This window comes from Pungitius pungitius, chromosome 8, assembly GCF_949316345.1.
Source record: "Pungitius pungitius chromosome 8, fPunPun2.1, whole genome shotgun sequence".
Classification (NCBI taxonomy): Eukaryota; Metazoa; Chordata; class Actinopteri; order Perciformes; family Gasterosteidae; genus Pungitius; species Pungitius pungitius.
In genome coordinates this window covers 1801459-1816859 of record NC_084907.1, presented here as the reverse complement: position 1 = coordinate 1816859, position 15401 = coordinate 1801459, and the positions used below count along the sequence as shown (strand labels likewise).

Sequence of the window (15401 nt, the reverse complement as noted above, 5' to 3'; positions counted from 1 at the left end):
AAAAGTCAGAGTCTGCAAAACATGACACATTCAAATATGTATATATATATATATATATATATCTATATAGGTATATAGATATATTTATGTTATATCACAATGAGACACATTTTGAGCGAATGCGAACATTTGGTACAGCGGTTTGCACGTGACATTTCATGAACTACAAGACCCATCGTAATTCCTACCACTGCGACACGGAGGTGGAAAGCTCAGACGTCAAGGGCAAAAATTGTTAAGGTCTCTATCAAAATGTGGAATGGCTACATGTGCACGTGGTAAATCTATCGCCTCGACCAATGACGCACTGGCTATCATACACGTAGTAAACAGGATCTCAAAACCACAAGTTTCTGGTCTTTCTAACGGAACGGTGTGAACGGACGAGCGTCGTATCGATGATGGTCCAACAGTCTAGCGTCCCCCCCCCCCCCCCCCCCCTGAAGTGAAGTGAAGGCTCGCTGGGCTTGTATTGGAAATCTGCCTGGTGTTGAGAATGAGAACAACTGCATGCAGTTGAGCAGACTTTTATAGAAAAAAAAAAAATTAAAAAAAGCCCAAGATGGGGGGGGGGGTGAACTAGGGGCGAGAGGCCTTCCTTTGCATATGGGTCGTTGCATTGTAATGGGTGAACAGGCTCCCCGGGATTGGCACACACATATTCACATTTCAAGATGTCTCGTCCGGAAAAAGGCCCCCGAGTCCAAGTCCTCGCCCCCCCCCCCCCCCCCCCCCCCCCTTCTCCCCCCCCCCCGAGAGGCTGAAGCAGCGGACAAGGCGGGGAAGGGGAGCTGCTACATGCTTCTTCAAAAAAAAAAAAAAAAGAGAGAAGAAGAAGACCCAAAGACAAACGTGGAGGCGGCCCAAAGGCAGTAGAAGCGTCTCTTGTGTGTTTTATGGAAGCACGTTGCTCAGGGCGCTGCTGAGAATCCACACGGGTCACGGAGGACCTCTTCCCTGGAGAGGATCCTGGCCGAGCTGGGCACCTTCCAGGGGCCGGGGTTGACGGGTCTCTTTTGGCTCTGCGGCGCCCCCGGAGAGTCTCCTTTGGAGGGAGAAAACGGGTCGTCTCCTCCCCCCGCCTCCCGCGGCGACACCACGGAGCTTCTTCTGCTCCACATCCCTTTAAACGACAGCAGCGACTCCCTCTTCTTGACGCCTTCTTTGCCCGCGCTGCGCTCCTCCGTCGACCCGTTCCTGCCGCCGGCGCCTCGCTGCCCCGCCTCCTTACCGGGACCCCTCTCCGTCTCGCCCTCGCCGCCCGCACGCGGAGGGCTCCTGAGGGTTTGAGACCTTCCCTCCACCCTCCTTTTGAAACTTTCCTTCTTCTGCTGCTGCTCCCGGACAGGCCTGCCCTGCTCCACCCTCCCTTCCGCCTCGCGCCTCTGCGAATATCGCCTCGCCTCAACGCCCGCCCCCCCCGGGCCGCTCGCCTTCTCGCCGCGCGGCTCCGCCAGCTGCGGGGTCGAGGCCGCTCGCCGCCCGCCTCGAGGAGGAGGACCGTCGGCCCTTGTGGGCCCGCGGTGTTGCTCTTTGGATTGAGGAAACATCTCCCCGGTTCTCTTTGGGCTGCTTTGCTCTCGGGGGTCTTTCAAGGGCCTGGTCCTCTTGCAGAAGGTCGCGTGCTCGGGGGAGGCGGGGGAGAGCGCCGCGGCCCGCTCCTGCACGCCGCGCAAAGCGCCGCTGCTGGCGCTGCGCTGCCTGGCGCCCGGCGCGGAGATGTTGCTGCAGCTGTGGGAATGTTTGAGTTTGCCGGAGAAGGGAGAGCGAGCGGAGATGGAAGCCCCGGTTGGATGTGCAGAGGATGGATTTGAGAGAAACACTTCCCCCGAGTTGCCTGTGGGTGAAATGAGTTTTCGATCGCGGCGACCTGTCGGGGAAGAAAAAAAAAAAAAAAAAAGACACATTTTCACACGGAGACACCAAACTTAGAGAGGGAGGGAGAGAGAATCAGGAAGAAAAAAAAACTAGAGGATTATACTGAGAAGCCATCAAGAAGAATTACCGAGGTAAAAGAGAAGCAGTGAAGATGTTAGTGTTGATGCTCAGTGTAGTAGCACACAGTGGAAGAAGTGGTGCTACCTGCAGAAGAAGAGCCGAAAGCAAGCAGAGAACGTTAGAGGTTTAATGCACAAATAAAAAAAGTCAACGAAGAAAGTACGTTTAAATCTCTGCAGGCTTCAGATGGCGTGATTATCATTAGCGTTTGGATTCATGGATTCAACGTGTACTTAACTACCGTAGCTGCTCCCTCCCTGTAAACCCATTTACTGAATGAAGCCTCATTTCCAACTTGCGTTTTATCAGAAACGTTATTAATTAAAACACACGCCACGGTTGCAATTTGATTATGAATGAAATCCTGTAGAATTCATAGAATCTCTATAGAGTCAACGCTTCTTCGCCTTTACTCCTGCTTTCAGTGTCATGCTCAGCTAAGAGGCCGCAGTTTTATATTCAAGACGCAATTATGAGGCTGAAATCCACCTCGTGGTCAAACCTCCTGCACCGTGTCCTTCCTTTCTGGGTTCATAATGAGAACAACAGAAATATGCAAGGAAACGACTCAATCTCTTGAATATACAGGTGAAACTCGAAAAACTAGAATATTGTGCAAAAGCTCATTACTTTCAGTAATTCAATTCAAAAGGTGAAACTAATATATTATATATTATATAGCCATAATCATCAAAATTATATCAAATAAAGGCTTGAAATATCTCACTTTGCATGTGATGAGTCTATATAATATATAACTTTCACCTTTTAAGTTGAATTACTGAAAGTATTTCAGAGCTTTTGCACGATATTCAAATTTTTCGAGTTTCACCTGTATTAAACCTGTAAATCTAATGCAGTAACTAATGCTGTCCCAACAAAAAACAGGAGGCTTTCAACTGAGCCACAACGTGTTTTTTCCAGAGAGGGGAACAGACGGCGTACTCACCGGCGTCCTGGGCCAGGCCCGCCCCGGGTCGCAGCAGCACCACCACTTTGCTTCCTCCGGCCTGGATCAGCTCGATGGCCCCGCGTGTGGGAGATGCCGCGCGCCGGCTCCCCGTTGATCTCCACTATCTCGTCTCCAACCTGTCGGTACCACGGGGGGGGGGGGGGGGGAAGAGAAATCAGAAAAAAAACAGAACCCCCATCCAACCCCCCGCAGCTCAGCGCGTGTTAACTGACGCGTTGACTCACGCGTCCTTTAAGGGGGGGGTTTCCTATTCACACGCTGTGCTGTATCTAAATATATCTAAATATCTCAAAAGCATGTCACTCACAGCCCTGTAAGACCCCGGAGGAATCCTCTATTATTGGATTTGACAGAATAACTCGTGGTAAACACGTGTAAACGCGTCAGCCGGTCGGGACGGAATCGCTGTCGACGTCGCTTCCCTCCGCCCTCGGGGGGGGGGGGGAGCGAAGCCGCGCCCCTCGGATCTCAGATTGATTTACGCCAGGAGCTTCTGTGCTGCTCCCTCCCTGAACCAACACCCCTCTCGTTATAACGACAATAAAGGAGTGATGGTTAGTCTAATTTGACTGAAACCTCTTCCACCAACAGACCGTCTCCTGCAGGGCAGGTTACGGCGTGACCCTGCAGAAGCCGGGGGGGGGGGGATGGACGGACGCAGAGGACGGATAGATGGACAGCGTTACTGAACTCAGCAGTCTTTGTCGGGAGAAAGAAAATCACGGGAATGGGGTTGCAGACGCGTGACCTTTCTCGCGGCCACCGTCCACCTCTGTCATTTCAACGCAAAGCTCCGAACACCCCCATGAGCCCTCGGCTGTGACGACCTTGGATATTAACGGCCCTGTGACCTTTCTCGGAGCACAACAAAGCCAAACGTTATGCTTTCACTGTTTAGTTCTCTCCACCCAACGCTGAGCTGGACTGTTGGGAGTAACGCAGTGGAGCTGCAGGACCTTTGATGAAGAACCATCTGTACACGGAGGCAACTTAGATGTTCTATTTTAAATGATTCTATAAAAAAAAAAAAAGCTTAGAGCGTCTAGTTTTTACAACAATTACTACCAAAAGTCTTCCTCCGTGGTAGAAACAAGGAACCAGTAGAACTCACGTGGATGCGTCCGTCCAGCTGAGCGGCTCCGTCCTCGGCCAGTCGGAGGATGTAGAGGCCATGTTGTACTCGGTTCCCCCTCGCAGACTAAAGCCGAAGCCCCGGGCCCCCTCTCCAGCTCCACCGTCAGACAGCCCTACGCGGCGTGGAGATAACACGCATGAATACGAAGACACGCAAAGTCGTACAGCAACGTGAATACATTCTGTTGGGAAACATTTTGTTTCAATTGAAAAGGCCTTTAAATAATTTGTTTTTTTTTCATTATCTGCATCTTTTCAGCACAAAGTTGCCTCCACGATGTTCCATCGGAGTCGGCAGAACTGTCGAATAATTAGAAATGACATTAACGACCGCCAGTCTTCTGCAAAACGGCGTCACTCACAATGATCGGAAAATAACATCATGTGCGACTATAATCACCGAAGGCAGCTTCTAACGAGCGGGCGGGAAAACACGGACGGGTCGGACAGCTCATCTCACTGCATATTAAATCAAGGCGGACCTCTCAAACCCCGGATTGCAGCTCATTCACCGTAAGTCCTGTCATGGTGGAATATGGTCCTGACAGGTCTCAGGTTTTCTGTCATTTTTAAAATAACAGGGTCAAATGTCTGCAAGTTGTATGAAACAGCTCACATTCACCTCCCTTTCATAATGTATCTACTCCACGGTTCTGTATAATAAGTATAGCCTGCTGCAAAGGTCACCGTGGTAACGGTAGAGTCGAATCGAGGGGAAAGTTCTACTTTCATTCCATTTCTATGCTTGGACCAATTTAAAGTTTTTGCCATTTTTTTCCATCCATCCGAATGCTTACAAAGTGGAATATTTTTTAGTATGAAAGGTATGAACGATACAACTTATTGCATAGATAATGTCATTGAATCAAAAGAATCTGCTTGAATTTTCTTCACTGGAAATAAGTTGTTGAATGATATAAAACGTGAGGAATAGTAATTGTAAAAATGTGCTTACAGAATAAAACCTAATGAAGGCAGTAAAAGGTGGTGTTATTGGAACAGGGGGGCCATATTGGAAGTAAACATCAAGCTGTTGAATGCTTCTTAAGGGGACAACGTGTATTTCCTCACCTGGTTGGGTCCCGTCACACACATGGTTCCCTGCTCACTGAGGGAGAGGCTCCTGGGTTCAGACCAGTCGACCCCCTCCCTCTTCTCTTCCAGCTCCATGCTGTAACTGGAAAACAAACAGACGTGCTTCTCTTTAGGAACACATGGCGTCAACAGCGTGCCGCAGGCCACAAACACACAAAAAAAAGCCATTATGCAAAACTTAAAATCTCATTTAATGCTGGATTATGAACAGGAACTGCTTTCTCGTGGGTGGATCTTTCTTATTTGCGTGTGTTTTGTTTCTTTAGGCCTATATTTTCGGTATCCGTTTATTACACCAGCGTCTAATGACAAAGGATTTTTTTTGGTGGTTTCATTAGAATTCATTAGCATTCTATTCATATTTCCATAACCACTTGTTTTCAAATGTAGAGGAGGTTCTAGTCGCTGTCAGTGAACACGCTGCTCAGGGCGAAAGGGGCCAGCGGTAAAAGATTCCAATTAAAGATAAACCACATCAGCACAATCAGTTTCTCAAATGGCCTGAAGTGAAAATGTTTTATGAAAGGTGAAGGGGACATTTTGTTCTTTTATGGAAACAAAAGGTGGGAGATTACAAATAAAATGGACCTCGGCCTTCATTGCCACCCACAAGGACAGCTGTGCCCTGCGTGGTCAAAGAAACCAACTGTTGAGCTTCCAAAGGCCCCTTTTCCGTTTGTCTTCGTTGCTTTTCGAGTCATTCGTTTCGGGAGCCGATGCTCACCGCTCATCCTGCAGGGTCGACCTCGGCCCGATGGCTCTGTGCTGCGGCGCTGGACTCTGTTTGGCTGAACTGGCTCCAGATGGGGGGCCCTTGTATTCTAAAAAAAAAAAAAACAGTGAAAAAAAATGCATAAACATCATCAATCTTCATTTAAAAGTTCATTATTTTATTATTATTATTAACACCCTGAGACAAATATAACAATAATCGGACTTAAATGACCTACTAAATGCACTAGCATTACGGTGACGTGCTAATACTCTTCATTCATACATTTCTATCACGCTGATCGCTGCGATTGCCGCAAAACCCACTTCTAACGACAGCAGGGGGGGGGGGGGGGGGGGGGGGGGGGGGGGGGGGGGGGGGTGGAGAGACTCACCGTCCTCCGGAACCACGGTGAGGGTGACCACGGTGCCGCTTCCTTGATGAGCTGGACGATGTCGTTGTGAGAGAGCTCGACGATGGAGCGCCCGTTCACCGCCGAGATGCGATCGCCGACGTGCAGCAGGCCGCAGCGGTCCGTCGGGCTGCCGGCGATGATCCGCCCGATCTTGTGCGGAATGACTGCAGATACGAGGATAAAAAGTGCGTAAAAATACTGGCGGATTCAGGAACTATATTTACACTATAAACAGACTGCCACTACGTGTGCTATATATCATTTCCTGCAAAGTCGGCGCATTGAGTCTTTCTGAGACTTCATTTCCAATCTCGAAATCTAAAAAGGGTCCCAAAAAACCCCCCAAACAATGTGCTCACGGGTTGGAAAAACCCCCCCCCCCCCCCCCCTCTCACCCCCGTACGGCGGCTTGCTCTTGGAGGTGAGGATGACGAAGCCGAAGCCCTCCGAGTCTCTGCGGTGGAGGGTGATGTCGAAGGACTCGTGGTCCAGGGCGCCGGGCATCGGCAGGCGGGGCAGCTTGGGGGAGCCGTTCACCAGCACCGGCGCCATCTCCAGAGCCTCCTCCTCCGTCGCATCTGAAGGTGAACAGACACAAACAACAACAGCGTGAACGCGTGCGAATGAGTTTGTTTGCGTGGGAGTGTGCGTTCCTCGGGGGTTTGTGAAAATGTGTCTTCATGTGAAAGAAATATGCAAACAAATGGGTCTTCTGAAAACCGAATAATATTTCCAATGTCACAGTGGAGCGGGGCAATCTACAGATTGTGGATGTTGAAAGTGGTTGCCCGTGGCGACCGGCGAGCGTGTTGGCAGAGAGAAAAACTCCCGGAACATTCTGTGCATGGCCTCTGTTCCCTGAATCCATCCATCCTGAGGACGGGATCGCTGGTGATGACACGAGCATCGTGTCCAGCGACGTCCCTCTGCCTTTAGTCCACGGAGTGCTACATCAAAACAGCTGTCGTTTCCGTCAAAATACAAAATGCATCAGGCCCGTGATGCCTTTCCCCGAAGACATTTTTCTTAGAAAAGCCCGATGGAGACGTTTGGTATTCAGGCGGGTGATGCATTATCTCCACAGATTGTAGCAGTGTTTATTCTATCGGAAAATACGTTTTTAACATAAAAAAGGAAAATTCACTTATTTTCAACCGCAATTATCTCTCCGAGAGCAGCTGCAAAATGCGTTGTCCCCCCCCCCCCCCTGACCCTTCAGCAAGGCGTCAGTTGGGTGAACCGGCGCCGCTCGCCCCCCCGCTCACCTCTGTAGACGACCTTCTGCGCACGGTCAACATGACCTGCCCGTTCCGCGCCGCGTTGGTCATCAGGTCCAGCACCTGCTTGTGGGAGCGACCTTTGACCATCACGCCGTCGATGCCGATGAGCTCGTCTCCGGCTCGCAGGCGGCCGTCCTTCTCCGCGGCGCCGTTGGGCACGATGGCCCCGATGTACACCTGGGGGAAGATATTCTGAACCGGGGGGGGGTTAGCGGCCTGCCACTCGTTAACGGCGCGTGAAGTGAAGGCGTCATGGACGGTACTCACCGGCTGCTGTGGGCCTTCTCCCCCGAGGACACGGAACCCGAAGCCCGTTTCGATGTCCCTCTTCAGAAACACGTCGATGTCTTTGGTGTGAGGCTCTGTGGACGAGGCGGCACCAGGTGAGCGACTCAAACGGCTCGATGGGAAAAGTGCCGCGCCGGGCCTCCACTTACGTCTGCTCTCCAGCAGGGCTTTGGACTTCAGGTACATCTCCCGCGGCTTCTCGCTTGGGGAGACGGCGGAGCGCAGCGGGCTCGCGTTGGAGTGGTAGGGCAGCGCCTGGGGCGCCGCGTCCGGGATGGCGTCCAACGTCTCTGTGCTGGCGGTCATTTCCTGTCTCTGAAGGACCACGCGGTGACCGTCAGCACTCACCTTCCTTCACGTATTCCGCGATTTTTAAACGCACTGAACACACTTTGCTATTCACCCATGAAGGGTATCAATATATTGTGTTAATGGTTGTACCTGAACGCCTCTGAGCATGCGATGGTGACGCATGAAGCTGCAAATGTCACTTCACTGGCTCCTTTTTTTTTTTTTACCCTTCAACATGTTTCACTTTACATCCCTTCAATAGTTTTGAAGAGATTTTAATGTCAAATAAGATTTCCCCATGGCAGGCCCATTCACGCTGAAGGCCAACTTCGTTATCTCAAACTTGTTTTAATAATGCCACCATATCTAATGAGGCTCATCCGTGCTTCATTACCATTGGGATCCCCTGACAATAGCCCTAAGAATACCAACCCTGAAAGGAAGTAATTAAGAACCTTTTTCAGAGCAAACAATAGGAGGCGCCCGGAAACATAATCAATATTCAAATGTATTGCTATCATTTAATTCGATGCAACCGAGACTCGGTACCGGTAAAGCTGAAGGACAAAAAAGCTTCGCAATTTAAATCGCTGGATGAGTCCCCAAGGAAAACAATGGAGAGGACATAGGAAAAGATGTGTGTTTTACTCACAGGCTTAAGACTCTTCACGGGAGATGTTTGACCTATTGAGGGACACAGAGAGAGACGACAGGAACGCGGTGAGAAGCGTCGACTCGGAACAACAACAACAACAACAACAACAACAACAAGGCATCGTCCACCAGATGGCGCCGAGGAGCTAAAGAACAAACCTGCTCCAAACTCAAGTAAAAGCCCCACTAGGCAACATGCGTCCATGGGCCCATCAAAGATGCATCGGGAATATGAAGGTGCTACAGAGCAGTGGGGGGGGGGGGGGGCATTAGGGATTCATGCATATAATTCAATGGGTAAGAATTCTCTCTCTCTCTCTGTTGGCTGTACAGCACGCCCACACGCTCGGATTCTTTCCTACAGAGCATCCTCCTCCACCCCCCCACCCCCCCCTCACCCTCAACTCCACACCTTAACTGGATTAACAAACAGTCCTCCGGAGCCTGACATCAGAGTCATCAAACGTACACGTGAAGGAGAAGACAACTTAAACGAAGGCCTTCTTCTCCTCCTTTAGGTACGACCCACTGTCCTTCAGCTCCACCACGTGGTCCAATGAGGGGCTGAAGGTAGCACCAGCTCTTTGGTCAGGGGCTGTGGGGCCATGTATTGCATCGGTGGTGGGTGAGCGGGTGGAGGACGGGGGGAGGCCGGGGCGGCTAAAGGCATTTAGCCACGGCTCTTGGAGGGGGGGACGGGGGGGGGGGGGGGGGGGGGGGGGGGGGGGGCGTGGATATAGAGGCAAGCAGAAGGCCCTCGCGCTCCTCTGATGTTCAAAGCCAATCCGGGGTTCATCGATTCACGCAGTGAATCCCCCCGGGCGGCTAAGGGAGGAATGTAGGAGACGTTTGCTGGGTCTCTACCCTTCTTCCCTCTCTCTTTCGGGAAGCGAGCACAGCCCCCCCCCCCCCCCCTCCTCGCGCTTATGTAACTCTCCCCCCCCCTTCTGACTTGTAACAGGCCGCGCTACGCCTCCATGGTAGTCGACATAAACAGAACTGGGTTGAATGGAGACACGCAGGGAGGAATGCTCGAGGCCTCGGTTAGAAACCCGATCATTGAGCGCCACGGAGGGGCAGGTGGAGGTGGCGTCTCCGTTGTGGTGACCTACAGACCGCAGACACAGTGGCATCAGCCGGGCTTTTACACAACAACAGTGTGCGGTCAGTCAATGCCCCCCCCCATGGGCACTGTGGAAGTTGTGTTGACAGCAACAGCTAATTACGACACACAGGAGGAGGAGGAGGAGGAGGAGGGAGGAAGAGGAGAGAATAAAAATAAACAATCCGAGCACTAGAATGTGGAGGCAAAACACTGCGGACCACTGACCACTGAGCCAAGTATCTGTCAATGGCCACCACAGCCACTTCCACTTGAACATGGCATCCCTCAAAACTACAGCATCCGCTTGACGAATGTGCGGTTCAATTGTTTTGGCGTCGCTATGGCGACCAGCCCGAGAATCCTCGCACCCGAGACGGCGCGAACCTAAACCTCGCAGTGGAAACGAGGACCCGCCGACCGTCACATGGTCGTACAGCCATCAGGGACGGATACGTTATCTCTCACCTCCTCGCAGCAACGACCACGTTGACCTCGCTGCCGACCGGTAAGTCCTTGAGAATGTCCACCACCTGGGCGTGACTGAGCGTCTGGACATTCTGCCCGTTGACCTCCTTGATGACGTCGCCTTTCTGCAGGCCGCGGCACCACTGGGCGTCCAGGATCATCTTGACCTTCTGGCCCAGCGGGCAGTCGGCTATGGCGAACCCGAACCCTCCGGGCCCCTTGATCAGCGGCACGCTCGCCAGCTCCGGCTGCGGCGGCGTCGTCCCCGCGGCGGCGTCCCCGTGCCTCCCGTTGGGCAGGGCCGCCACCACGGGCCGCCCGCTGGCGTCGGTGGTGACGTAGTGGAGCTCCTGAGAGGAGCCGTGGAGGACGTCGCCCTTCACCAGCAGCGGCTGCCCGTTGATGAGGGGCACGGCGGTCACCACCTCGCCGCCGTGCAGGGCCTGCTGGGGCTGGGCGGCCGGCGGGAGAGGCGGCGGCGGGAGGGGGTCGTCGCTGTTCAGATCCACATCCGGGGGGAGCGGGTAGCCGCGGCAGAGCACCATGTCCACATACTGGTTGATGTGGATGGATTGGAACATCTGCACCACCTCTGGATGCGTTTTGCCCAGCACGGAAATCCCGTTAATCTCAACGATGACATCACCTAAAGCAGGAAAGAGAGGAATTGGCTACTTGTCTGTGGAAAGGACTTTTATTCCTTCCTTTATCAGATGGATCTTCCTATATGTCCTTTTTTATTCTCTCCTCATTTCATTTTTGGCAACTCCCGCTACCTTCAGGCTTATTCATGTCCCCCCTTAACACGCTCCACTGTTGAACAAAGTCTTACCTACACGGGCAGTGTGCCGATTTCTGTCACAACGTACCCTCGTAGCCATTATGCACGCTCACACACACACACACACACACACACACACACCCACACACGGTTGGTTGCAAAATATATCCTTTAGAAATTAAGAGCTCGGCACTCAAAGACCTTCCATCCGGCAAAAGTGAGATTCAAGTGTCGATTCGCTCTTTCCAGCAGAGGGCGGTACATCGAGCACTTCGAGGGTTGCGCTCACCGGACGCCATCTTCTTGTCGTGGGCGGCGGGGCCGTCGCTCAGCACGTTTTTCACCTGCAGGAACTCGTCGGTGCGATCGCCGCCGATGATGGTGAATCCGAATCCCTGGGAGCTCTTCTTCAGCGCCGTGTGGTACAGTTCGCCCTGCAGCTCGCTGGGGTCGGAGGTGAAGCCGAACGCACCTCCCTTACCTGCAGGCAAAGAGCGCGGGAAGCTAAGTGTCGACACGTGGTCAGTCATTTAGAGGGAGAGGCACTGAGACGGGTACAATGTTAGCTTTAGATGCTAATATAATAATATAATTACGTGCTTCCAGCTAATACAAGACCTCTGACAGGCTCAGAAGGAAGGAGATCCGTCAGGACTTTTTATGACCTCGGTGGGGAACAATTGAAGGTCAGTGGCAACATCAATATGGACCAGCTCGGCTCTGGCACGCGCCACAAGGCAGATAACCGACTGTCAGGGTCACACTGAATTAAACGGAGCAGCGTTGCTATCTGGCGTTTCTGTGGTATCAGCACTTTAGATCCTTTAGACCCCCCCCCCCCCCCCCCCCCGCCCCCCCCGCCAACCCCCCCCCCCTTCAACGCCCCACGGCCTCTCAGACTGCGTTATAGCTTTGACTCAAAAACACAGACGCTGAAGCCAGCTGGTGACAGATGATGCACACGGTGCTGTGTGCAGACAGTAGCCCTGTGATGATGCTTTTTGTATGCATTTTATTGCTGATTGACATAATTATTAGTATAAGTATGTCTGGGATTAAAGCGTGTGATGAAACAGGAAATGGACACAGCCCAAGACAGAACTTCAATGACACCCTCTTAAATCCACAGATTTAGGATTAAACTTTTTCTATCAGTGAGAGTTTATGAACAGATTTCATCAGAAGACCAAAAGCAAAACAAAGACCACACTTTATTTGGATTCATTCATTGTTGTTTTTTTGGTCTTTAAATATAAAGCTGCAAATCCTCATTAAATTCTCCCCTTTGGTCTTCCTCCTCGTACGCCGTGATCACGCGGTGACGGTGCCAATTTGCACCACTCGTCATTCCACCATCACCGCAGCAGCAGCTTTCTAGTTCTGCTGCACACTTTGCCACAATCACTCATTTCCCGCGTGTGTGTGTGTGTGTGTGTGTGTGAGGGCGTGGGCAGACTTTGAAATGCCGGACGCAGACAAAGCCGTCGGCATCAAGCGTCTCTTCCCGGAGACTCGCCGGTAGTCGGAAAAGACGTCTTGCGAGGCTCGAGGCCCCCGGGGGCCAAAGGTCGCCGCGTGGACGTCGAAGCGACGCGGCGACCCCCCGGCTGGCTTCCCCTGGGCAAACCGCCGCGGCCTGGTTTCCTTTGCGCGTGGAGCTGCAGCAGCGACTCCGGCGTTCCGGGCGTTAGAATTCGACGCATCAATAATTCTCAGCGACATTAAAGCGCTGCGCGGAAAGTGTTTTTGGAACACAATCACAAATAAACGACAAAAAATAGGAATCGCTATGGCTGAGACGCAAGAAGAAAAAAAAATAGCTGAGAATCAATAATGTATGGAACGGCTTCATGGAACATTTATTTATGCAATGGCAGTAATTTCCTGAGTAAAACAACTCCCATGGAATCTACCCCGGAGCTCTGGAACAGTCTGAATCACAGACAGCTCGCTGTTGCGTAATCGGTAATCAGGGGCCGTTCCCTCCGTCCCTGCACACCTGAGCCGAGAAACGTCTGGTTACGCCTCGCCAGCTGCTGCCGCTAAGAGGCGGGCCTCCTCCCCCGGATTCCCCCCCCCACCCCCCCGCCGCCGCCGCCCTGAAACCCCGCCAGCGCCGCCAGCTGTTCCCACTCTCCGGCGGGCCCAGCGTCCGCGACCCACTGGGCGCCCCGTTTGTAAGGAGAACCCGCTTCACTCGTCGCGTTCGCTGCAGGAGGGAAGAAAAAAAAAAACTGCTCATCAAACCCGAGGAACGGGCCGCTTCACGCCGCGCTGTGTGACCTCGCATGAAATGGACATTTCGCTTCGGCTCGTCACAGGGTGAAAAGGGTCGTCCCTCGGCACAGAGCATAAGCCAGAGTGATTAAACTGTTACTACCTCTACTACTAAGTGCACGGCTGGAGAGGACTCGTGTGGGACTCATGTTGGACGTGCCGGCTGTCCAGAGAGGTTTAAAAGGGAGTTCCAGGAATAGAACAAGCCCCGCCTCCTCCGGGTCGCTCTTGAAATACCAAACTGTGCATAATCCTCAAGCAAAGGCCGGGTCAGAGAATGGCAGCACAACAAGTGAGGGACGATGGTACAAACGGCAGGTCACACTTTGTATCTGCCAGGAGACGATGTGTGTGCGTCCATTACTGAAGTTTGGGAGGGGGGGGGGGGGCGGGGGATTCAAATGTGCTTAGTGGAGATCCGGTCCCTACTGAGCGCACCTTCCTAGTTTCAGGTGACCTCTAGTCCTACTGGAATTTCTCGTGGGGCCTGTTTTTACTGACTCAGACGATGACGAAAGGTGAAATTGTGAAATTGAAAAAGTGGCCGCATGTCTCATCGACCTGAGGTGGGTCGTCCGGGGGGGCAGGACGTCCCACGCCGTCCTCAAATGTCCCCGCTACGAGCGGCGATGTAGCGGGTCGCAGGTCTGCGTCTTTTTTATTATTTCTTCCTCTCCAAACAATCCATAGGACGAGAAGTTGCAGTGTGTGTGCATGTGGGGGAGGGGGGGGTGGAGCATGTTGTTACCTTGGGAAGGTGCTGCTGCAGCTTGTTGGATCACAGCCGTCTCCTGGCTCAGCTTCTTCTTCGCCTCCAGGACCGGGTTCTCAAACTGGGTTTTCTGGTTGATGTGGCTGCGACAACAGAAAGAGGCTCCGGTTTAAAAGACAAACGCACAACGCACAACACACAACGCACTCACCTCAACTCTCTCCAGTTAATTATGCATGCACCTTTTCCTGTAAGGGAGTTGTGATTTTCTAACACAGGGAGGCTAAAGTTGCGGCATTATGAATAAATTCGTGAACACAGCAGGCATACATTAAAAAAAGGCTGCGTTGCCTCTCTTTTTAATAAGAGGGGGGGGGGAAACAACTGTGGCTTTTAGCAATTTACTATTGCAGGACATGAACACCGACAACATCCTGTTCCTCTACAACAAAGCAAATGGTCCCTGTTGCCCCCCCCCCTATCTACTACTACTATCGCAGTGAGTTCATTTCAAGCTCAAAGCCGGAGTTCAGAAGCCTTTTACTCTCCTTGTCCAAACACCTTCTGAGCAATAAAACACTGCCTCTTTTTTCATCACAACAGACCTCTTTTTCCTCCACCCATCCCACCCATATTTTTAGTTGAAATCCCCCCCCCCCCTCCCCACTTCTCTCTGTGTCTCACAGATTTCCTCCTGGGGTTGGTGAACATATTTCGCACTCAGTGAAATGTACAAACGATGTGCAGAGACCGAGCGCGAGACCTCGGTGGCGTCTGGTACGCAGGTCGCGCCGCAGTGTTTCCTTCTGCGCCGCCCACTGATGAACAACAGGGAGGAATCCTGAGCAGAATATTCAACCCCCCCCACCCCCACCCAGGCGCTACGTCCATTTGTTCGTTCTTAGACGGAATCGATCGATGCCGCTCCACTGCTAATGTACACAGTGTAATATGCGCTCCAGGATGCATCTGGTGAAATGCGTTTTTTTTGTGTGTGTGTGTGTGTGTTTGTGTGTGTGTGTGTGCGTGTTTGTGAGCATCTGCAAGGGACAAACGGAAACACAACCATTTCCACTGTTTGCAACGGCGGGCAGCAGGCGTGCTGGGGAGGAAACATTGACCGATGAATCAACAGGACTCACTCGACGTAGTATGTGCCGTACTGCGGGTCGTCGATCTCCTCCCAGCCGTAAGAAGCTCTGCAAACAGAGAAACAGAGCG

At 52.2% G+C, this 15401-nt stretch overlaps 1 protein-coding gene across 1 annotated transcript in view; it reads right to left on the bottom strand.

Moving 5' to 3' along the window:
• Nucleotides 1-765: 765 nt before the first annotated feature.
• The window catches only part of LOC119229685 (membrane-associated guanylate kinase, WW and PDZ domain-containing protein 3), a 67023-nt gene continuing 52387 nt past the window's right edge, over nt 766-15401 (bottom strand). The window contains 21 exon segments of the mRNA XM_062564139.1: nt 766-1870; nt 2948-3026; nt 3028-3087; nt 4083-4144; nt 4147-4185; nt 4188-4218; nt 5177-5282; nt 5925-6021; nt 6307-6345; nt 6348-6491; nt 6723-6905; nt 7593-7610; nt 7613-7799; nt 7875-7969; nt 8045-8210; nt 8839-8870; nt 10411-10420; nt 10422-11056; nt 11481-11672; nt 14217-14323; nt 15323-15377. Of these exon segments, the coding sequence (XP_062420123.1) occupies nt 912-1870; nt 2948-3026; nt 3028-3087; nt 4083-4144; nt 4147-4185; nt 4188-4218; nt 5177-5282; nt 5925-6021; nt 6307-6345; nt 6348-6491; nt 6723-6905; nt 7593-7610; nt 7613-7799; nt 7875-7969; nt 8045-8210; nt 8839-8870; nt 10411-10420; nt 10422-11056; nt 11481-11672; nt 14217-14323; nt 15323-15377 (3296 nt within the window). The 3' untranslated portion in view covers nt 766-911.